The sequence below is a fragment of the Symphodus melops genome, assembly GCF_947650265.1.
Source record: "Symphodus melops genome assembly, chromosome: 6".
NCBI classification, from domain to species: domain Eukaryota; kingdom Metazoa; phylum Chordata; class Actinopteri; order Labriformes; family Labridae; genus Symphodus; species Symphodus melops.
In genome coordinates, this window is record NC_136696.1 from 27,442,293 (window position 1) to 27,467,113 (window position 24,821).

Sequence of the window (24,821 nt, forward strand, 5' to 3'; positions counted from 1 at the left end):
TGAAGAAGAAGGTGGAGCGAAACACTGCAGTCCGCTGATTGGTTGAAAGATTCGTCACTTCCTGTGTTACAACTGTAAGCAAAACCCCGCCCTGTATTTAAACCATAGACTGAGATGGGCAATAGAAATCAACATTGAAGACATTTTACGGTGTGGAAGGATGAAGGGAGGAAAGTGATTGTCAGATTTTTGTTCAAGACTGGACTCATCAAGACACTGTAACTCCAATAATTCAAAAAGAGGAGGAGACATGACCGTTTAAATTCAGCAGAGGGCAGTATTGCAACATAAGAACGCCAACTGCCGTAAAACTCCAGAAGAAGAAGAAACCACAGACTGATCATTTACGTCTGTTTGTTTCTCCTCGAGGCACACAGCCTTCACTGAAACAAAGCTTGATTGAGTTTTGTGATAAAGATCCACATGCTAGTGACAAAGTGGATGAACCGCTTGATGTCTTCCAGCGTTTTTCTCCTTTTGTTGAGTTTATTAGCGGTTAGCTGTTAGCGGTTAGCTGCTATCATACATAGCATACGGCTTACACGTCGGTGGCTGAGGAAACAAACAGGATCAGGCTTAACCGAACCAAACTGTACTGATCCGTACCGGACTGCTATGTGGAAAGGGGGCTTTTTTTTTACACATCTATGTTTAAGGTAACCATGGTAACGGATCAGCAATGTCAGTTTGAAATATAAACGGAGTTTTGAAGAGAGAAGTTGCCGCGATTTTTCTAAAATGTCTGAAGCTGAGTTGCTGAGAGCTTTCACCCAGCAGAGACTGTCTGCAGCTGCTGAAGAGATTCTGGAGCAGTTTGAAGGAACAAAAGCAGAATATGAAGAGGAAATCCGTCGATTAAAGCAACAACGCCACCTGCTGGATGCTGCTTTCAACCCTAGAGTCTGCCTCCACAGATTAGGTTTGTTTTGGTTTTTTATGCTTTTTATTTCCAGTCAAATGTGAACATTACCTGTTTGTTTGATTGACTTTTCCCTACGAGCGAGAAATATTTGTGTTGCAGGATTGTGTGAATGTCACTGTGTTGATCAAATATATTGAACCAAAATTTCACCATCTGACCCTGAAGAAACAAGCTGAGGGGGAGGGGCTTGTCAAATAGATACCAATGTTTGTTTTCGTCTCCTACAATCAGCCAGGGTGGTGTCATGGCTGCCTTTTACCTGTTGACCAAAGTCAGAAAAGTTGTAGGTTCAAGCACGGCTCTGTGAATGTCACTGTTTCCTCCAGGGACTGCGTACGGATTACGGCCGTTTTTAGTGTTATTTGCAGGCTGACCACTCGAGTTGTGCAGCTCCACATGTCCGCAGATAGCAGTTACAAAATGACCAAATCTCAACAAATGGTGAAGACGTCATCTCTGACACTTGAAGAGAGTTAATGTTGTGTAAATAAGATCATAAATAACAGGCTTCCAGGGACTCAGTTTCATCTGATTAGTAAATTCAGGTTTTTATAACTTTATGAATTTCACTTTTTTCACAGATGTGCAGCAGCTGGTGGTGAGTCAAGACGAGGTTTCACCTGAGCAGCAGGATCTGAGCCCTAGACTGGACCAGAGCGAGCCACCAAACTCAGCACAAATTAAAGATGAAGAGAAGGAACTGTGGGGGAGACAGGAAGGAGAGCAGCTTCAAGGGCCAGAGGAGTTTGATATCAGCATGTTAACATTCCAACTTGTCCCCGTGAAGAAGGAAGAAGAAGACGAAGAGAAACCTCAAATCTCACAGCTTCATGAAAACCAAAGTGAAGAGAGCAGAGACACACAGCATATAAAAACAGAAGCTGACGGAGAGGACTGTGGAGGAGCAGAACCAGGCAGAGACTTTAATCCAGACAGTCATTTACAGCCAGATACTCCTGACAAGACTTCAGACTTTTCTGGATCTGATACTGATGACAGTGGTGATTGGGAGGAGAGAGATGAACCTCAGGAAGGTTTAAAACTTCTGCCAAACAAAGACATAGCAGATACTCCTGACAACCCTTCACACTCTGAATCAGAGGCAGATGACACAAGATGGGCTTTGGAGGGCTCCAGGAATCCTCAGGAAGATGTAAACCCTGTGCAAAACAAAGATGTACCTGTGAGTAATGTGGTATGTAATACAACTAAAATATCAGTCAGCTCCTCTGAATGTGCCACAAGCTTCGTACAAAAGAAACCAAGAAAACAAAAAGGAATCCAAACAGGAGAGAAACGTTTGAATTGCAAAAAAATCAGCTGTTCACTTTGTAAAAAAATGTTTTCTTCCCAATCAGCTGTTGTTAAACACATGAGGACCCACACAGGGGAGAAACCCTTCAAGTGTTCAGTTTGTGGTAAAAGATTTACACGAAATGGAAATCTGAAGGACCACATGGCAATTCACTCAGGAGAGAAACCAGTTAGCTGTTCAGTTTGTAGTAAAAGATTTACACTAAATGAACATTTGAAGTCTCACATGGCAGTTCACTCAGAAGAGAAACCATTTAGCTGTTCAGTTTGTGGTAAAGGATTTGCACGAAATGGAGGGCTGAGGCGACACTCTGCAATTCACTCAGAAGAGAAACCATTTAGCTGTTCAGTTTGTAGTAAAAGATTTACACTAAATGAACATTTGAAGTCTCACATGGCAGGTCACTCAGAAGACAAACCATTTAGCTGTTCAGTTTGTGGTAAAGGATTTACACGAAATGGAAGACTGAAGGACCACATGGCAGTTCACTCGGGAGAGAAACCTTTTAGCTGTTCAGTTTGTGGTAAAACATTTCCACTAAAAGAAAATCTGAGGAGACACTCGGCAATTCACTCAGAAGAGAAACCATTTAGCTGTTCAGTTTGTGGTAAAAGATTTACACTAAATGGACATCTGAGGCAACACTCGGCAATTCACTCAGAAGAGAAACCAGTTTGCTGTTCAGTTTGTGGTAAAAGATTTACACTAAATCGAGCTCTGAGGCGACACACTGCAGTTCACTCAGGAGAGAAACCGTTTAGGTGTTCAGTTTGTGGTAAAAGATTTACACAAAATGGAGATCTGAGGCGACACTCTGCAGTTCACTCAGGAGAGAAACCATTTAGCTGTTCAGTTTGTGGTAAAAGATTTACACTAAATAGAGATCTGAGGCGACACTCTGCAGTTCACGCAGAAGAGAAACCATTTAGTTGTTCAGTTTGTTGTAAAAGATTTGCACACACTAGAACTCTGAAACACCACCTGGCAGTTCACTCATGAGAGAGACCATTGAGTTGTTCATATTTTTATAAAAACAGTCTCCCAACGTGATTGTTCCAAACGTCACATGCTTGTTTGTGAAAGAAGGAAAATTCAAAATGTCTGTAATGCCAATTAATTCCTGTAGGAATCTATCAGAAAAGGTCAGACACATCTTAACGATGGTCAGATTAAAAAACACACGAAACGGACTCCAAAATAAGTCTTAAGTTTGATGTTTCCAGCAGACGACGTCTGATGATGATTAAATAAATTCTGCATTCTGAAACAGTTATTGAAAAATGATGTACAAATACGTTGTATTTGTTTTACTTTTATCTGTAAAAAACAAACAACTTTTTTCCAAGCATAAAAAAAAGTCTTGTTTGCAATATTTCTTTGGTTGTGTTTTGCTTTATATGAAAAAAAAATAATAAATCTTTGTTCCAAACATAAAATAAAGTCTTTTATTTCTTTCGTTGTGTTTTGTAAATTGGTCTTGATATTTACTGACCTGCTCACAGAGTGCTTTATGAAATATTTCAGCTGCTCTGTTTGTGAAAAAATATTTCCAAGAGAAGAGATACACAGAAGATAGTCCTTACATGTGTTTCCTCTGCAGTACAGGATTTGCAAATAAAAGCTCTGTGACAACCCTTGGATGTTCATGCAGCCAGAGGCAGCCGTGGATCACTGGTAGGTTTATCCCCAGCTCCTGCAGCCACATGTCAAAGGGTGGATCCCAAGTCCCTTATTTGCAGTCTCCTCGGTCATCGGTCCTCGGCCGAACCGGAAGTAGTTCCAAAGCCGCCATGTTGAGGATCGTCCCAAAGCTCTTATAGCGAACGGAGGATCGAGGAGAGAGGAGGCTGATCCGAGGAGCGATGACCGAGGAGACACGAGAGCTGACTTCACGGAAGTCTTTTCACTGACAGACACGCCCCCTTCTCGTAAATCACTCATTGATTGGACGCTCTACAGGATCAGACTTCAGTGAAACTTCTCAACATGAGCAGAGTTTAATACGGGAGAATTATTTATCTTCTGAACGTTTCATCATTTAGATTCTAATCAATCATTTTCATTATCCTGACAGATAAATATCTGTTTATAAAATACAGAGTTCGATGTCTAAATACAGGCTAGGTTAAGTCAAAACTGTTTAATAATAATCAATAATTATAGACAATTCAAAATGAAATCTTTTAGTCAGTAGAAACTGTCCTTTTGGTTATGAGTAGTCTGCAGGTTGTTCTTCAGGTGTTTTTTTTATCAGGTAAAGACACCAAACACTGTAACTGTGTGTGTTTGATTAGAAATAATACAGTGTGTGTGTTTGATGAGAAATAATACAGTGTGTGTGTTTGATTAGAAATAATACAGTGTGTGTGTTTGATTAGAAATAATACAGTGTGTGTGTTTGATTAGAAATAATACAGTGTGTGTGTTTGATTAGAAATAATACAGTGTGTGTGTTTGATGAGAAATAATACAGTGTGTGTGTTTGATTAGAAATAATACAGTGTGTGTTTGTGTGGACATAAACAGCTGTTCGGCTGATTGACAGCTGAACGTGATCAGCTGATGTCGCGTCTCCTCTCCTCGAAGAAAGAGTTGCAAGGCAGTAAAGGACTCGAAGCTAAAAGACTCCAAACAAATAAAGGTGGTGTCAAGAATGATAGTTTGTCTGTGCTGCTTGTTTTTGAAAAGACAATGCCTTTGGAAGTCAAAATCGGATGGTTCAACTATAAAGCGAGGGAATATATTCCACAACCTCTAAGGTGTTTCAAATGCCAGAGAATAGGGCACATAGCTCAACTATGCAAATGGAAACAGAGATGTGCAAAATGTGGAGAAGAACATGATTATGGTAAATGTAAAAAGGATGCTAAGTTAAAATGCTGTAACTGTGGAGGTGAGCCTAGTGCTGCATATGCTGGATGTGTGGTCCAAACTCAAGCTAAAGAAGTACAGAGGTATAAAACTCTGAATAAGGTGACATATGCTGAGGCATTAAGAAGTGTATGTATTCATGAAAACAGACAAAATAGTCTAAATGAGTTTCATACAAACACAGATGGAAATTTGAGGAATGCAGGTCCTCAGCGGGCAGGTACAGAATCTACTCCCCCTGGAAGATTGACTACAGTACAGCAGCAACGCAATCATAAGTGCAAAGTTAAGGAGAACACCTTGATAGTGGAGAAGGAAAGTTTCGTAGCTTTTATATGTAAAGTAATTAATGTTGCAACACGACAAGAAAGAAAAAGTGATCGAATTAAGACAGTAGTAGAAGCTGCAGAGGAGTTTCTAGATATCAAAGACTTAAAAGCTGAAGACATACATCGTATGTTGAGGGGTGCAAATGAGGAGGGTTCTCAGAATACCACTTAATCTAGTGATGGTGTTCCTCATTTTACAATGGAATGCTAGGAGCTTGATTGCAAATGGACAAGAATTTAAAAGGTTTGTAACAGAATCTGAAATGAGACCTGATGTTGTTTGCATTCAAGAAACCTGGCTTAGGCCTCACCTTGATTTCATTTTACCTGGATATGAGTCTGTTAGGTTTGATCGAGAAGGAAATCAGGGAGGGGGTTGTGCAACATTTGTTAAAGATGGAATACCATTCAGAAGAATATCAACCTCAACCGATATAGAATGTGTGATCATTGAAATATGTAAATCAGATGGAAATATAACAATAATTAACATGTACAATCCTTGTAAATTATTAAATCTGAAAATATTAGAAGACATAATGAGACGAGGAAATGGGAGAGAAATATGGTGTGGAGACTTCAATGCACATAATAATCTCTGGGGAAGTAAACATACAGACAGTAATGGCAGAGTAGTGGAAGAATTGATGGATGTTAGGCAGTTAGTTTGTCTAAATAATGGAAATGGTACAAGAATTGATATACGATCTAACTCAGTATCTTGTATTGATCTCACTTTAGTTTCTAATAACTTTGCACACTCTTGTGAGTGGAATATAGAAAATAATACAAACATAGGAAGTGATCATTTTCCAATATTGTGCGCTATAAATGTTGAAATACATTTCACAGAAAATTCTAGTCATAAGAAATGGTCATAAGTTGGTCATAAAATGGTCCTTCTAGTCACAAGAAATCGGATAGAGAAGATTTTATGTTAGAAATCCATCAAAGTTTGTTTAGACTACATAAACTTCTTATAGATGTGAGATTCTGTTACCTGCACATGTAGGAGTTAAAGGAAATGAAAAAGCAGATAAAATAGCTAAAATTTCTTCTAAAATCTGAATATTTATAGATGTACCTTTTGGTAAAGGCGAAATTAAGACATTGATCAAAAAAGAAATAACAAAGAAATGGCAAGTCAGATGGGACAGGAATAAAAATGGGAGGAAATGTTACAATTTACAGAAATCTATAAACACACAAGGAGTAAATAGGAAAAATAGAAGAGAGGAGACAATTGTAAATAAAATGAGATTTGACCATACAGGGTTGAATAACACAATGTTTTTGTTAGGTAAAAGAGAAACAGATGAATGTGAGGAATGTGGAGTCACATGTTGAACACATATTGTTCCATTGCAAAAAATATAGAAGAATGAGGATCAGACTAAATCAGATAAGAGACGTAGGAAGGAAATGGAGTATTGAAGGATTACTTGGAACTACAGGAGAAGGAATCAAGAAAACACAGAAAGCTGTGATACAATTTCTGAAAGATATAGAGATATATAGTCGGATTTAGGTCGTTATTTAGTTATTAATGTGTTGGGTTTTTTTGATTATTATTTTATTTTATTTCATTTACTTGATATTAAATAGAGAAGTATAAACTCAAGCTCCATACTCCGGTACAGTAGGTGGCGGTATACACCTCTTTTAGATATGTTTGTAACCCGCCAGTAAACTAAAAGAAGTAGAAGAAGAAGAAGAATTGGTTGAAAGATTCGTCACTTCCTGTTTGACAACAATAAGCCAAACCCCGCCGTGTTTAAACCACAGACTGTGATCATTCACGTCTGTTTGTTTCTCCTCGAGGCACACAGCCTTCACTGAAACAAAGCTGGATTGAGTTTTGGGATAAAGATCCACATGCTAGTAACAAAGTGGATGAACCGCTTGATGTCTTCCAGCTTGGGTTTTTTTTTTGAGTAGCGTTTTTCTCCTTTTGTTGAGTTTATCAGTTAGCTGTTAGCTGCTATCATACATAGCATACGGCTTACACGTGGGTGGCTGAGGAAACAAAGAGGATCAGGCTTAACCGAACCAAACTGTACTGATCCGTACCGGACTGCTATGTGAAAAGGGGACTTTTTTTACACATCTATGTTTAAGGTAACCATGGTAACGGCTCAACAATGTCAGTTTGAAATATAAACGGAGTTTTGGGGGGAGAAGTTGCCGCAATTTTTCTAAAATGTCTGAAGTTGAGTTGCTGAGAGCTTTCACCGAGCAGAGACTGCCTGCAGCTGCTGAAGAGATTCTGGAGCAGTTTGAAGGAACAAAAGCAGAATATGAGGAGGAAATCCGTCGATTAAAACGGGAAATGAAGCAACAACGCCACCTGCTGGATTCTGCTTTCAACCCTAGAGTCTGCCTCCACAGATTAGGTTTGTTTTTTATGCTTTTTTATTTCCACTCAAATGTGAACATTACCTGTTTGTTTGATTTTTGATTCTCTCACTCGTGACTCCGCCCACTGAGACATCTCGTGCATACCCTGTATGAAGTAGTCCTATCAGTGGTTTCATCTGATTAGTAAATTCAGGTTTTTATAACTTTATGTATTTCACTGTTTTCACAGATGTGCAGCAGCTGGTGGTGAGTCAAGACAAGGTTTCACCTGAGCAGCAGGATCTGAGCCCTAGACTGGACCAGAGCGAGCCACCAAACTCAGCACAAATTAAAGATGAAGAGAAGGAACTGTGGGGCAGACAGGAAGGAGAGCAGCTTCAAGGGCCAGAGGAGTTTGATATCAGCATGTTAACATTCCAACTTGTCCCCGTGAAGACGGAAGAAGAAGACGAAGAGAAACCTCAGTCTTCACAGCTTCATGAAAACCAAAGTGAAGAGAGCAGAGACACACAGCATATAAAAACAGAAGCTGACGGAGAGGACTGTGGAGGAGCAGAACCAGGCAGAGACTTTAATCCAGACAGTCATTTACAGCCAGATACTCCTGACAAGACTTCAGACTTTTCTGGTTCTGATACTGATGACAGTGGTGATTGGGAGGAGAGAGATGAACCTCAGGAAGGTTTAAAACTTCTGCCAAACAAAGACAAACCAGATACTCCTGACAACCCTTCACACTCTGAATCGAAGGCAGATGACACAAGGTGGGCTTTGGAGGGCTCCAGGAATCCTCAGGAAGATTTAAACCCTGTGCAAAACAAAGATGTACCTGTGAGTAATGTGGTATGTAATACAGCTAAAATATCAGTCAGCTCCTCTGAATGTGCTACAAGCTTCGGACAAAAGAAAACAAAAAAACAAAAAGGAATCGAAACAGCAGTGAAACGTTTGAATTGCAACAAAAACAGCTGTTCACTTTGTAAAAAAATGTTTTCTTCCCAAACAGCTGTTGTTAAACACATGAGGACCCATACAGGGGAGAAACCCTTCAATTGTTCAGTTTGTGGTAAAAGATTTACAGAAAATGGAAATCTGAAGACCCACATGGCAGTTCACTCAGGAGAGAAACCGTTTAGCTGTTCAGTTTGTGGTAAAAGATTTACACGAAATGGAGATCTGAGGCGACACTCTGCAGTTCACTCAGGAGAGAAACCATTTAGCTGTTCAGTTTGTGGTAAAACATTTCTACTAAAAGAAAATCTGAGGCGACACTCAGCAATTCACTCAGGAGAGAAACCATTTAGTTGTTCAGTTTGTGGTAAAGGATTTACACTAAATGAAGGGCTGAGGCGACACTCTGCAGTTCACTCAGTAGAGAAACCATTTAGCTGTTCAGTTTGTGGTAAAAGATTTAAACAAAATAGACATCTGAGGCGACACTCTGCAGTTCACTCAGGAGAGAAACCGTTTAGCTTTTCAGTTTGTGGTAAAAGATTTACACAAAATGGAGATCTGAGGCGACACTCTGCAGTTCACTCAGTAGAGAAACCATTTAGCTGTTCAGTTTGTGGTAAAAGATTTACACAAAATGGACATCTGAGGCGACACTCTGTAGTTCACTCAGTAGAGAAACCATTTAGCTGTTCAGTTTGTGGTAAAAGATTTACACAAAATGGACATCTGAGGCGACACTCTGTAGTTCACTCAGTAGAGAAACCATTTAGCTGTTCAGTTTGTGGTAAAAGATTTACACAAAATGGACATCTGAGGCAACACTCGGCAGTTCACTCAGAAGAGAAACCATTTAGCTGTTCAGTTTGTGGTAAAAGATTTACACAAAATGGACATCTGAGGCAACACTCGGCAGTTCACTCAGAAGAGAAACCATTTAGCTGTTCAGTTTGTGGTAAAAGATTTACACAAAATGGACATCTGAGGCGACACTCGGCAGTTCACTCAGAAGAGAAACCATTTAGCTGTTCAGTTTGTGGTAAAAGCTTTACACTAAAAGAAAATCTGAGGCGACACTCACCAGTTCACGCAGCAGAGAAACCATTTAGCTGTTCAGTTTGTGGTAAAAGATTTACACTGAATGCAAATCTGAGGCGACACTCGGCAGTTCACTCAGGAGAGAAACCATATAGCTGTTCAGTTTGTGGTAAAAGATTTGCACTCATTGAAACTCTGAAACGCCATCTGGCAGTTCACTCATGAGAGAGACCATTGAGTTGTTCATATTTTTATAAAAACGGTCTCTCAACGTGATTGTTCCAAACGTCACATGCTTGTTTTTGAAAGAAGAAAATTCAAAATGTCTGTAATGCCAATTAATTTCTGTAGGAATCTATCAGAAAAGGTCAGACACATCTTAACGATGGTCAGATAAAAAAAAAACACGAAACAGACTCCAAAATAAGACTTAATTTTGATGTTTCCAGCAGACAACGTCTGATGATGATTAAATAAATTCTGCATTCTGAAACAGTTATTGAAAAATGATGTACAAATACGTTGTATTTGTTTTGCTTTATCTGTTAAAAAAACAGCTTTGTTCCAAACATAAAATAAAGTCTTGTTTGCAATATTTCTTTGGTTGTGTTTTGCTTTATATGTAAAAAAAAAAAAAAAAAGACTTTATTCCAAACATAAAATAAAGTCTTTTATTTCTTTGGTTGTGTTTTGATATTTACTGACCTGCTCACAGAGTGCTTTATGAAATATTTCAGCTGCTCTGTTTGTGAAAAAACATTTCCAAGAGAAGAGATACACAGAAGATAGTCCTTACATGTGTTTCCTCTGCAGTACAGGATTTGCAAATAAAATGGAGCTCTGTGACAACCCTTGGATGTTCATGCAGCCAGGGGCAGCCGTGGATCACTGGTAGGTTTATCCCCAGCTCCTGCAGCCACATGTCAAAGGGTGGATCCCAAGTCCCTTATTTGCAGTCTCCTCAGTCCTCGGCCGAACCGGAAGTAGTTCCAAAGCCGCCATGTTGACGATCGTCCCAAAGCTCTTATAGCGAACGGAGGAGAGAGGATCGAGGAGAGAGGAGGCTGATCCGAGGAGCGATGACCGAGGAGACACGAGAGCTGACTTCACGGAAGTCTTTTCACTGACAGACACGCCCCCTTCTCATATATCACTCATTGATTGGACGCTCTACAGGATCAGACTTCAGTGAAACTTCTCAACATGAGCAGAGTTTAATACGGGAGAATTATTTATCTTCTGAACGTTTCATCATTTAGATTCTAATCAATCATTTTCAGTATCCTGACACATAAATATCTGTTTATAAAATACAGAGTTCGGTGTCTAAATACAGGCTAGGTTCAGTCCAAACTGTTTAATAATAATCAATAATTATAGACAATTCAAAATGAAATCTTTTAGTCAGTAGAAACTGTCCTTTTGGTTTGAAACAGACTGCAGGTTGTTCTTCAGGTGTTTTTTTTATCAGATAAAGACACTAAACACTGTAACTGTGTGTGTTTGATGAGAAATAATACAGTGCGTGTGTTTGATGAGAAATAATACAGTGCGTGTCTGTGTGGACATAAACAGCTGTTCGGCTGATTGACAGCTGAACGTGATCAGCTGATGTCGCGTCATGTGACGCTGTCGAGGAAATGACGTCTCATGTGTGTTAAAGCTGATTTCCTCGGTTCTCTCTCCTCGGCTTCGTTTCCTCCGTGCATCTCTGGTGGGCGGGACTAAGACGCAAGTGGAGGAGACAACTCTTAGGACACTCGGTGGAAGTCATCCGAGCCGATAGGTGGCAGTGTCGGTGGATTGAGCAGTGGAGCGGAAGCACGGAGCGTCGTTGGCAGCAGTTAGGAAAACTTGGACAAAGCGGGTTACAAACAAACTGTACCGTGAGTGTAGCTATGGGTGGCACTTCGGATGGTGATGGTGATGGATGGACTTCAGAAATTGAGATTAGTCAACGGAAAGCTACAAGGAAAAAATCCTGGTCTGTAGCAAGTAGTGGAGAAGAAGGCTCATCAACACAAGTTTAAAAAAAACTGAAAGCTAGAACTAATGGGAACAATAAACCCCAAAGTGACAAGCAGGAGGATTTGAAAGTTATCATTACATTCAGTAATGATAAGGGACATTTTCATCCAGTCAAGGTGACGAAAGCTATAGAGAAAGAAATAGGGAAGATCAAGTATGCTAAACTGTTGGGTAACAGAAGAATTCTCATATCAGCAGTGAACAAGAAACAACAAGAGAAGATCATGAAAATGAATCATCTTGATGGAGGTCAGATTAAAGTACTTTCACCAGGAATGGTTGAGAAAACAAGAGGAGTGGTATCAAATGTACCTTTAGAGATGACAATGGAAGAAGTGAAGAAAGAGTTGCAAGGCAGTAAAGGACTCGAAGCTCAAAGACTCCAAACAAATAAAGGTGGTGTCAAGAATGATCGTTTGTCTGTGCTGCTTGTTTTTGAAAAGACAATGCCTTTGGAAGTCAATATAGGATGGTTCAACTATAAAGTGAGGGAATATATTCCACAACCTCTAAGGTGTTTCAAATGCCAGAGAATAGGGCACATAGCTCAACTATGCAAATGGAAACAGAGATGTGCAAAATGTGGAGAAGAACATGATTATGGTAAATGTAAAAAGGATGCTAAGTTAAAATGCTGTAACTGTGGAGGTGAGCATAGTGCTGCATATGCTGGATGTGTGGTCCAAACTCAAGCTAAAGAAGTACAGAGGTACAAAACTTTGAACAAGGTGACATATGCTGAGGCATTAAGAAGTGTAAGTATTCATGAAAACAGACAGAATAGTCTAAATGAGTTTCATACAAACACAGATGGAAATGTGAGGAATGCAGGTCCCCAGCGGGCAGGTACAGAATCTACTCCCCCTGGAAGATTGACTACAGTACAGCAGCAACGCAATCATAAGTGCAAAGTTAAGGAGAACACCTTGATAGTGGAGAAGGAAAGTTTTGTAGCTTTTATATGAAACATAATTAATGTTGCAACACGACAAGAAAGAAAGAGTGATTGAATTAAGACAGTAGTAGAAGCTGCAGAGGAGTTTCTAGATATCAAAGATTTAAAAGCTGAAGACATGCATCGTATGTTGAGGGGTGCAAATGAGGAGGGTTCTCAGAATACCACTTAATCTAGTGACGGTGTTCCTGATTTTACAATGGGATGCTAGGAGCTTGATTGCAAATGGACAAGAATTTAAAAGGTTTGTAACAGAATCTGAAATGAGACCTGATGTTGTTTGCATTCAAGAAACCTGGCTTAGGCCTCACCTTGATTTCATTTTACCTGGATATGAGTCTGTTAGGTTTGATCGAGATGGAAATCAGGGAGGGGGTTGTGCAACATTTGTAAAAGATGGAATACCATTCAGAAGAATATCAACCTCATCCGATATAGAATGTGTGATCATTGAAATATGTAAATCAGATGGAAATATAACAATAATTAACATGTACAATCCTTGTAAATTATTAAATCTGAAAATATTAGAAGACATAATGAGACGAGGAAAAGGGAGAGAAATATGGTGTGGAGACTTCAATGCACATAATAATCTCTGGGGAAGTAAGCATACAGACAGTAATGGCAGAGTAGTGGAAGAATTGATGGATGTTAGGCAGTTAGTTTGTCTAAATAATGGAAATGGTACAAGAATTGATATACGATCTAACTCAGTATCTTGTATTGATCTCACTTTAGTTTCTAATAACTTTGCACACTCTTGTGAGTGGAATATAGAAAATAATACAAACATAGGAAGTGATCATTTTCCAATATTGTGCGCTATAAATGTTGAAATACATTTCACAGAAAATTCTAGTCATAAGAAATGGTCATAAGTTGGTCATAAAATGGTCCTTCTAGTCACAAGATATCGGATAGAGAAGATTTTATGTTAGAAATTCATCAAAGTTTGTTTAGACTACATAAACTTCTTATAGATGTGAGATTCTGTTGGGTACCTGCACATGTAGGAGTTAAAGGAAATGAAAAAGCAGATGAAATAGCTAAAATTTCTTCTAAAATCTGAATATTTATAGATGTACCTTTTGGTAAAGGCGAAATTAAGACATTGATCAAAAAAAAAATAACAAAGAAATGGCAAGTCAGGTGGGACAGGAATAAAAATGGGAGGAAATGTTACAATTTACAGAAATCTATAAATACACGAGGAGTAAATAGGAAAAATAGAAGAAAGGAGACAATTGTAAATAAAATGAGATTTGACCATACAGGGTTGAATAACACAATGTTTTTGTTAGGTAAAAGAGAAACAGATGAATGTGAGGAATGTGGAGTCACATGTTGAACACATATTGTTCCATTGCAAAAAATATAGAAGAATGAGGATCAGACTAAATCAGATAAGAGAGGTAGGAAGGAAATGGAGTATTGAAGGATTACTTGGAACTACAGGAGAAGGAATCAAGAAAACACAGAAAGCTGTGATACAATTTTTGAAAGATAAAGAGATATATAGTTGGATTTAGGTCGTTATTTAGTTATTAATGTGTTGGGGGTTTTTTTATTATTATTTTATTTTATTTCATTTACTTGATATTAAATAGAGAAGTATAAACTCAAGCTCCATACTCCGGTACAGTAGGTGGCGGTATACACCTCTTTTAGATATGTTACGCCAAGATGGCGGCGCGGGTGCACGCAGCGGCTCCTCTCTCTCCCGGCAAACCTGCGTTTTTATGTTTTTTAGGCTGTTTATCTGTGTGTAATTGTCTGTCTTCGTCGCGTCCACTAACCCCACTAACCCCAAGGCGCACATTCACCCGTGAGGTTCTGCTTGACATCGGTAAAACCACAAATACGGAGGTTAATGCAGTGCTAGCGGAAGAGCTACGGGACTGCGGTCTGCTCCGGAGGCCTGCTCGATCACCGACCCCCACTCCTGCAACCAGCCCACAGTGGAAGCGCCACTGTCGGAATACAAGGAAGCAGAAGAGGGGGAAGCGTGGAGGTATCCGGGCTAGGCTAGCGGCTAGCCCTCACCGGCCGGCTATCCCGACCATCACTCTGGCCAACGTACGCTCGCTGGACAATAAACTAGATTATATTCGCTTGCTCCGGACAACTTCCAGGACTGTGAGTGAGTCTTGTGTTTTTGTTTTTGTGGAAACATGGCTTCATGACAGTGTTCCGGACCATGCTATTCAGCTAGCCGGGCTAACATGCTACCGGGCAGACAGAGTGCTCGTCGAGGGTGGTAAAACTCGCGGCGGGGGTCTGTGTGTTTACATCAGTGATGCCTGGTGCCGTGACGCGGTGGTAGTATGTAAGCACTGCTCACCAGTCGTGGAGTTTATGGTTATTAAATGCCGGCCATTCTACCTGCCGAGGGAATTTAGTGCCATATTGCTGGTAGCAATTTACATCCCTCCTGGCTCCACCAACAACAGGAGTGAGGCTCTGAATTATCTCCACAAGCACATCAGTGAGCAGCAGACAGCACACCCTGATGCCTTTCTCATCCTGGCTGGGGATTTCAACCACGCAAACCCCAAAAGTGTGCTTCCACAACTTCATGGTCACATCAAGTTTCCCACTAGAGGTAACAATATTCTGGACAATGTTTACACTGTAAACAAAGGGGCCTACAAAGCCCTCCCCCTCCCCCACATCGGAGCCTCAGACCACACCACTGTTATGCTAATGCCAGCATACAGGCCACTGGTTAAAGTCACCAAACCAGTTAGGAAGCGGGTACGGGTGTGGCCTGAGGGGTCCACAGAAGCACTCCAGGACTGCTTCTCCACCACTGACTGGAACATGTTTAAACAAGCAGCCACCAACAACAACATCACCGACCTCCAGGAGTACACAGAGACCGTCACGTCCTACATGGAAAAGTGCATGGACGATGTCACGGTAACCAAGACCTTCACCATTCGGGCCAATCAGAAGCCATGGCTGACAGGTGAAGTCCACAGGCTCCTGAAGGCCAGGAACACTGCCTTCAGAGCTGGGGACGCGGTGGGCCTAAGGACTGCCAGGGCCAACCTGTCACGAGGCATCAGATTGGCCAGGAGGCAATACTCCAGGAGGATCGCAGACCGGTTCACCGACAGCAGAGACACCAGGAACCTGTGGCGGGGGGTCCAGACCATCACGGACTACAAGCCCCCTCCGCAGACCTGTGACAGCTCCACCTCTCTGCTAAACAACCTCAACAACTTCTTTGCTCGTTTTGAGGCAGACAACAGCACCCCAGCACAGAAGACGCCACCTTCTCCTGGCGACCAGGTACTGACGCTTTCCCGGGATAGCGTGAAGCGATCCCTCCAGAGAACAAATGCACGGAAAGCGCCAGGTCCTGACAACATCCCAGGTCGTGTCCTGAGAGACTGTGCTGAGGAGCTCACAGATGTCCTCACCGACATCTTCAACACGTCACTGAGCCAAGCTGTTGTCCCCACATGCTTCAAAGCCACCACCATCATCCCGGTCCCCAAGAAGTCGTCTCCATCCTGCTACAATGACTACCGCCCGGTCGCACTAACCCCCATCCTCATGAAGTGCTTCGAGCGGCTGGTCATGCAGCACATCAAGTCTGCCCTCCCCTCCACCCTGGACCCCTACCAGTTTGCATATCGGCCTAACCGATCGACTGATGACGCCATCTCCACTGCCCTCCACTCAGCCCTCACCCACCTGGAGACCAAGGACGCCCACGTCAGAATGCTGTTCATCGACTTCAGCTCAGCATTCAACACTATCATCCCGCAGCAGCTCATCCACAAACTGGACAACCTGGGCCTAAGCACCTCCATGTGCAACTGGCTGCTGGACTTCCTGACAGGGAGACCACAGGCAGTCCGGGTCGGCAGCAACACCTCCAGCACCATCATGATGAACACGGGGGCCCCCCAAGGATGTGTGCTGAGCCCCCTCCTCTTCACTCTGCTGACCCATGACTGCGCCCCATCTTCCAGCTCCAACCTCTTCGTTAAGTTTGCGGACGACACGACTGTGGTGGGTCTCATCAATAACAACGATGAGTCAATCTACAGGAGTGAGGTGAGCAGGCTGGCCTTGTGGTGCAAGGACAATAATCTCCATCTGAACGTGGAGAAGACGAAGGAGATTGTTGTGGACTTCAGGAGAACGCACACCCAGCATGCTCCTCTGACCATCGACGGTGCTGCAGTGGAGAGGGTGAGCAGCACCAAGTTCCTGGGTGTGCACATCTCTGAAGACCTGTCCTGGAGCCTCAACTCTGCATCACTGGCCAAAAAAGCTCACCAGCGCCTTTACTTCCTCCGCAAACTGAGGAGAGCGAGAGCCCCATCCTCCATCCTGCACACGTTCTACAGAGGCACCATTGAGAGCATCATGTCCAGCTGCATCACTGTGTGGTACGGCGCCTGCACCGTGTCCTGCCGTAAGACTCTGCAGCGCATCGTGAGAGTAGCTGAGAAGATCATTGGTGTCTCTCTTCCCCCCCTTCTGGACATTTACAACACACGTCTCACCCGCAAAGCCACCAGGATTGCAGGTGACCCCACCCACCCGTCCTACAGCCTCTTCAGCCTGCTGCCGTCTGGGAAGAGACTGCGGAGTCTCCGTGCTCGAACCAGCAGGCTCAAGAACAGTTTATTCCACCAGGCTGTCAGGAGACTCAACTCCCTCCCTGCCCTCCCCCCCTTTCGTCCACTCATCCCCTTTCCTGCCCCTGCCCCCATCCCCCCTCCGCCTCCTCCACCCTCTGCCCTCAGTTCTCTACCCTCCTTCATCCCTCTGCCCCCTCTGCCCTCCATCCCCATCACTACCCTCCCTCACCCCTCTGCCCCCTCTGCCCCCCATCCCCCCCCTTCATCCTGCCACAGTCTGCCCCTACAGGACCTGGCATCACCCCCTTCCTCCACCCCCCGCATGCTCCACTAATTCACGCACCCTAAAAACTCTGCACAGCCGTTATTGAACTGTATTGACTATGCTATTGCACTATTGCACACTACCTCACTTTAACTTTGTATTTTTAATCTGCACTCTGTTTATATTGTTAATACTGTAATTTATCTACCTCATAGTAATTTGCTATTTGCACTACTGTACACTACCTCACTTTAACTTCGTATTTTAATCTGCACTCTGTTTATATTGTTAATACTGTAATTTATCTACCTCATAGTAATTTATCCACATTCTACCTCAAAGCGAAACACTCACAAGTGCCTTGTCTGTCGATTGTCTGTTGTTCGTTATTTGTTGTCCAAATGTCTTTAGTTAAGTTATTTGTTGTCTGTTGTTCGTTATTTGTTGTCCAAATGTCTTTAGTTAAGTTATTTGTTGTACAGTATTGCTAGTTTTTTCTTTAGTGCTCTTTTATGCACTGCAGGTTTGCACTGGGGGGGGGGGGGAATGCAATTTCATCTGTGCTGTATGTTTAACATGTGGCATATTTGACAAATAAAGAACCTTGAACCTTGAACCTTGAACCTTTGTAACCCGCCAGTAAACTAAAAGAAGAAGAAGAAGAAGAAGAATTGGTTGAAAGATTCGTCACTTCCTGTTTGACAACAATAAGCCAAACCCCGCCGTGTTTAAACCACAGACTGTGATCATTCACGTCTGTTTGTTTCTCCTCGAGGCACACAGCCTTCACTGAAACAAAGCTGGATTGAGTTTTGGGATAAAGATCCACATGCTAGTGACAAAGTGGATGAACCGCTTGATGTCTTCCAGCTTGGGTTTTTTTTTTGAGTAGCGTTTTTCTCCTTTTGTTGAGTTTATCAGTTAGCAGTTAGCTGCTATCATACATAGCATACGGCTTACACGTGGGTGGCTGAGGAAACAAACAGGATCAGGCTTAACCGAACCAAACTGTACTGATCCGTACCGGACTGCTATGTGAAAAGGGGACTTTTTTTACACATCTATGTTTAAGGTAACCATGGTAACGGCTCAACAATGTCAGTTTGAAATATGAACGGAGTTTTGGGGGGAGAAGTTGCCGCAATTTTTCTAAAATGTCTGAAGTTGAGTTGCTGAGAGCTTTCACCGAGCAGAGACTGTCTGCAGCTGCTGAAGAGATTCTGGAGCAGTTTGAAAGAACAAAAGCAGAATATGAGGAGGAAATCCGTCGATTAAAACGGGAAATGAAGCAACAACGCCACCTGCTGGATTCTGCTTTCAACCCTAGAGTCTGCCTCCACAGATTAGGTTTGTTTTGTTTTTTATGCTTTTTTATTTCCACTCAAATGTGAACATTACCTGTTTGTTTGATTTTGATTCTCTCACTCGTGACTCCGCCCACTGAGACATCTCGTGCATACCCTGTATAAAGTAGTCCTATCAGTGGTTTCATCTGATTAGTAAATTCAGGTTTTTATAACTTTATGTATTTCACTGTTTTCACAGATGTGCAGCAGCTGGTGGTGAGTCAAGACGAGGTTTCACCTGAGCAGCAGGATCTGAGCCCTAGACTGGACCAGAGCGAGCCACCAAACTCAGCACAAATTAAAGATGAAGAGAAGGAACTGTGGGGCAGACAGGAAGGAGAGCAGCTTCAGGGGTCAGAGGAGTTTGATATCAGCATGTTAACATTCCAACTTGTCCCCGTGAAGACGGAAGAAGAAGACGAAGAGAAACCTCAGTCTTCACAGCTTCATGAAAACCAAAGTGAAGAGAGCAGAGACACACAGCATATAAAAACAGAAGCTGACGGAGAGGACTGTGGAGGAGCAGAACCAGGCAGGGACTTTAATCCAGACAGTCATTTACAGCCAGATACTCCTGACAAGACTTCAGACTTTTCTGGTTCTGATACTGATGACAGTGGTGATTGGGAGGAGAGAGATGAACCTCAGGAAGGTTTAAAACTTCTGCCAAACAAAGACATAGCAGATACTCCTGACAACCCTTCACTCTATGAATCAAAGACAGATGACACAAGGTGGGCTTTGGAGGGCTCCAGGAATCCTCAGGAAGATTTAAACCCTGTGCAAAACAAAGATGTACCTGTGAGTAATGTGATATGTAATACAGCTAAAATATCAGTCGGCTCCTCTGAATGTGCTACAAGCTTCGGACAAAAGAAACCAAAAAAACAAAAAGGAATCCAAACAGGAGTGACACTTTTGAATTGCAAAAAAATCAGCTGTTCACTTTGTAAAAAAATGTTTTCTTCCCAATCAGAAGTTGTTAAACACATGAGGACCCATACAGGGGAGAAACCCTTCAATTGTTCAGTTTGTGGTAAAAGATTTACACAAAATGGAAATCTGAAGACCCACATGGCAGTTCACTCAGGAGAGAAACCGTTTAGCTGTTCAGTTTGTGGTAAAAGATTTACACGAAATGGACATCTGAGGCGACACTCTGCAGTTCACTCAGGAGAGAAACCATTTAGTTGTTCAGTTTGTGGTAAAGGATTTACACTAAAAGAAAATCTGAGGCGACACTCGGCAGTTCACTCAGTAGAGAAACCATTTAGCTGTTCAGTTTGTGGTAAAAGATTTAAACAAAATGGACATCTGAGGCGACACTCTGCAGTTCACTCAGGAGAGAAACCGTTTAGCTTTTCAGTTTGTGGTAAAAGATTTACACAAAATGGAGATCTGAGGCGACACTCTGCAGTTCACTCAGTAGAGAAACCCTTTAGCTGTTCATTTTCTGGTAAAAGATTTAAACAAAATGGACATTTGAGGGAACACTTGGCTGTTCACTCAGGAGAGAAACCATTTAGCTGTTCAGTTTGTGGTAAAAGCTTTACACTAAAAGAACATCTGAGGCGACACTCACCAGTTCACGCAGCAGAGAAACCATTTAGCTGTTCAGTTTGTGGTAAAAGATTTACACTGAATGCAAATCTGAGGCGACACTCGGCAGTTCACTCAGGAGAGAAACCATATAGCTGTTCAGTTTGTGGTAAAAGATTTGCACTCATTGAAACTCTGAAACGCCATCTGGCAGTTCACTCATGAGAGAGACCATTGAGTTGTTCATATTTTTATAAAAACGGTCTCTCAACGTGATTGTTCCAAACGTCACATGCTTGTTTTTGAAAGAAGAAAATTCAAAATGTCTGTAATGCCAATTAATTTCTGTAGGAATCTATCAGAAAAGGTCAGACACATCTTAACGATGGTCAGATAAAAAAAAAACACGAAACAGACTCCAAAATAAGACTTAATTTTGATGTTTCCAGCAGACAACGTCTGATGATGATTAAATAAATTCTGCATTCTGAAACAGTTATTGAAAAATGATGTACAAATACGTTGTATTTGTTTTGCTTTATCTGTTAAAAAAAACAGCTTTGTTCCAAACATAAAATAAAGTCTTGTTTGCAATATTTCTTTGGTTGTGTTTTGCTTTATATGTAAAAAAAAAAAAAAAAGACTTTGTTCCAAACATAAAATAAAGTCTTTTATTTCTTTGGTTGTGTTTTGTATATTGGTCTTGATATTTACTGACTCACAGAGTGCTTTATGAAATATTTCAGCTGCTCTGTTTGTGAAAAAACATTTCCAAGAGAAGAGATACACAGAAGATAGTCCTTACATGTGTTTCCTCTGCAGTACAGGATTTGCAAATAAAATGGAGCTCTGTGACAACCCTTGGATGTTCATGCAGCCAGGGGCAGCCGTGGATCACTGGTAGGTTTATCCCCAGCTCCTGCAGCCACATGTCAAAGGGTGGATCCCAAGTCCCTTATTTGCAGTCTCCTCAGTCCTCGGCCGAACCGGAAGTAGTTCCAAAGCCGCCATGTTGACGATCGTCCCAAAGCTCTTATAGCGAACGGAGGAGAGAGGATCGAGGAGAGAGGAGGCTGATCCGAGGAGCGATGACCGAGGAGACACGAGAGCTGACTTCACGGAAGTCTTTTCACTGACAGACACGCCCCCTTCTCATATATCACTCATTGATTGGACGCTCTACAGGATCAGACTTCAGTGAAACTTCTCAACATGAGCAGAGTTTAATACGGGAGAATTATTTATCTTCTGAACGTTTCATCATTTAGATTCTAATCAATCATTTTCAGTATCCTGACACATAAATATCTGTTTATAAAATACAGAGTTCGGTGTCTAAATACAGGCTAGGTTCAGTCCAAACTGTTTAATAATAATCAATAATTATAGACAATTCAAAATGAAATCTTTTAGTCAGTAGAAACTGTCCTTTTGGTTTGAAACAGACTGCAGGTTGTTCTTCAGGTGTTTTTTTTATCAGATAAAGACACTAAACACTGTAACTGTGTGTGTTTGATGAGAAATAATACAGTGCGTGTGTTTGATGAGAAATAATACAGTGCGTGTCTGTGTGGACATAAACAGCTGTTCGGCTGATTGACAGCCGAACGTGATCAGCTGATGTCGCGTCATGTGACGCTGTCGAGGAAATGACGTCTCATGTGTGTTAAAGCTGATTTCCTCGGTCCTCTCTCCTCGGCTTCGTTTCCTCCGTGCATCTCTGGTGGGCGGGACTAAGACGCAAGTGGAGGAGACAACTCTTAGGACACTCGGTGGAAGTCATCCGAGCAGATAGGTGGCAGTGTCGGTGGATTGAGCAGTGGAGCGGAAGCACGGAGCGTCGTTGGCAGCAGTTAGGAAAACTTGGACAAAGCGGGTTACAAACAAACTGTACCGTGAGTGTAGCTATGGGTGACACTTCGGATGGTGATGGTGATGGATGGACTTCAGAAATTGAGATTAGTCAACGGAAAGCTACAAGGAAAAAATCCTGGTCTGTAGCAAGTAGTGGAGAAGAAGGCTCATCAACACAAGTTTAAAAAAAACTGAAAGCTAGAACTAATGGGAACAATAAACCCCAAAGTGACAAGCAGGAGGATTTGAAAGTTATCATTACATTCAGTAATGATAAGGGACATTTTCATCCAGTCAAGGTGACGAAAGCTATAGAGAAAGAAATAGGGAAGATCAAGTATGCTAAACTGTTGGGTAACAGAAGAATTCTCATATCAGCAGTGAACAAGAAACAACAAGAGAAGATCATGAAAATGAATCATCTTGATGGAGGTCAGATTAAAGTTCACCAGGAATGGTTGAGAAAACAAGAGGAGTGATATCCAATGTACCTCTAGAGATGACAATGGAAGAAGTGAAGAAAGAGTTGCAAGGCAGTAAAGGACTCGAAGCTCAAAGACTCCAAACAAATAAAGGTGGTGTCAAGAATGATAGTTTGTCTGTGCTGCTTGTTTTTGAAAAGACAATGCCTTTGGAAGTCAATATAGGATGGTTCAACTATAAAGTGAGGGAATATATTCCACAACCTCTAAGGTGTTTCAAATGCCAGAGAATAGGGCACATAGCTCAACAATGCAAATGGAAACAGAGATGTGCAAAATGTGGAGAAGAACATGATTATGGTAAATGTAAAAAGGATGCTAAGTTAAAATGCTGTAACTGTGGAGGTGAGCATAGTGCTGCATATGCTGGATGTGTGGTCCAAACTCAAGCTAAAGAAGTACAGAGGTACAAAACTTTGAACAAGGTGACATATGCTGAGGCATTAAGAAGTGTAAGTATTCATGAAAACAGACAGAATAGTCTAAATGAGTTTCATACAAACACAGATGGAAATGTGAGGAATGCAGGTCCCCAGCGGGCAGGTACAGAATCTACTCCCCCTGGAAGATTGACTACAGTACAGCAGCAACGCAATCATAAGTGCAAAGTTAAGGAGAACACCTTGATAGTGGAGAAAGAAAGTTTTGTAGCTTTTATATGAAACATAATTAATGTTGCAACACGACAAGAAAGAAAGAGTGATTGAATTAAGACAGTAGTGGAAGCTGCAGAGGAGTTTCTAGATATCAAAGATTTAAAAGCTGAAGACATGCATCGTATGTTGAGGGGTGCAAATGAGGAGGGTTCTCAGAATACCACTTAATCTAGTGACGGTGTTCCTGATTTTACAATGGGATGCTAGGAGCTTGATTGCAAATGGACAAGAATTTAAAAGGTTTGTAACAGAATCTGAAATGAGACCTGATGTTGTTTGCATTCAAGAAACCTGGCTTAGGCCTCACCTTGATTTCATTTTACCTGGATATGAGTCTGTTAGGTTTGATCGAGATGGAAATCAGGGAGGGGGTTGTGCAACATTTGTAAAAGATGGAATACCATTCAGAAGAATATCAACCTCAACCGATATAGAATGTGTGATCATTGAAATATGTAAATCAGATGGAAATATAACAATAATTAACATGTACAATCCTTGTAAATTATTAAATCTGAGAATATTAGAAGACATAATGAGACGAGGAAATGGGAGAGAAATATGGTGTGGAGACTTCAATGCACATAATAATCTCTGGGGAAGTAAGCATACAGACAGTAATGGCAGAGTAGTGGAAGAATTGATGGATGTTAGGCAGTTAGTTTGTCTAAATAATGGAAATGGTACAAGAATTGATATACGATCTAACTCAGTATCTTGTATTGATCTCACTTTAGTTTCCAATAACTTTGCACACTCTTGTGAGTGGAATATAGAAAATAATACAAACATAGGAAGTGATCATTTTCCAATATTGTGCGCTATAAATGTTGAAATACATTTCACAGAAAATTCTAGTCATAAGAAATGGTCATAAGTTGGTCATAAAATGGTCCTTCTAGTCACAAGAAATCGGATAGAGAAGATTTTATGTTAGAAATTCATCAAAGTTTGTTTAGACTACATAAACTTCTTATAGATGTGAGATTCTGTTGGGTACCTGCACATGTAGGAGTTAAAGGAAATGAAAAAGCAGATAAAATAGCTAAAATTTCTTCTAAAATCTGAATATTTATAGATGTACCTTTTGGTAAAGGCGAAATTAAGACATTGATCAAAAAAAAAATAACAAAGAAATGGCAAGTCAGGTGGGACAGGAATAAAAATGGGAGGAAATGTTACAATTTACAGAAATCTATAAATACACGAGGAGTAAATAGGAAAAATAGAAGAAAGGAGACAATTGTAAATAAAATGAGATTTGACCATACAGGGTTGAATAACACAATGTTTTTGTTAGGTAAAAGA

The 24,821-nt window shown here is 41.3% G+C and overlaps 1 protein-coding gene across 1 annotated transcript; it reads left to right on the forward strand.

Moving 5' to 3' along the window:
* Positions 1-266: 266 nt before the first annotated feature.
* LOC306825854 (uncharacterized protein) lies at positions 267-21,537 on the forward strand (the record flags this gene model as incomplete). Its single annotated transcript, XM_079346808.1, has 4 exons — positions 267-509; positions 18,550-18,983; positions 19,182-19,783; positions 21,349-21,537. The coding sequence occupies exons 2-4, from the start codon at positions 18,791-18,793 to the stop codon at positions 21,535-21,537; spliced, it is 984 nt and encodes a 327-aa protein (XP_079202934.1). The 5' UTR covers positions 267-509; positions 18,550-18,790.
* Between the last annotated feature and the right edge of the window lie 3,284 nt (positions 21,538-24,821).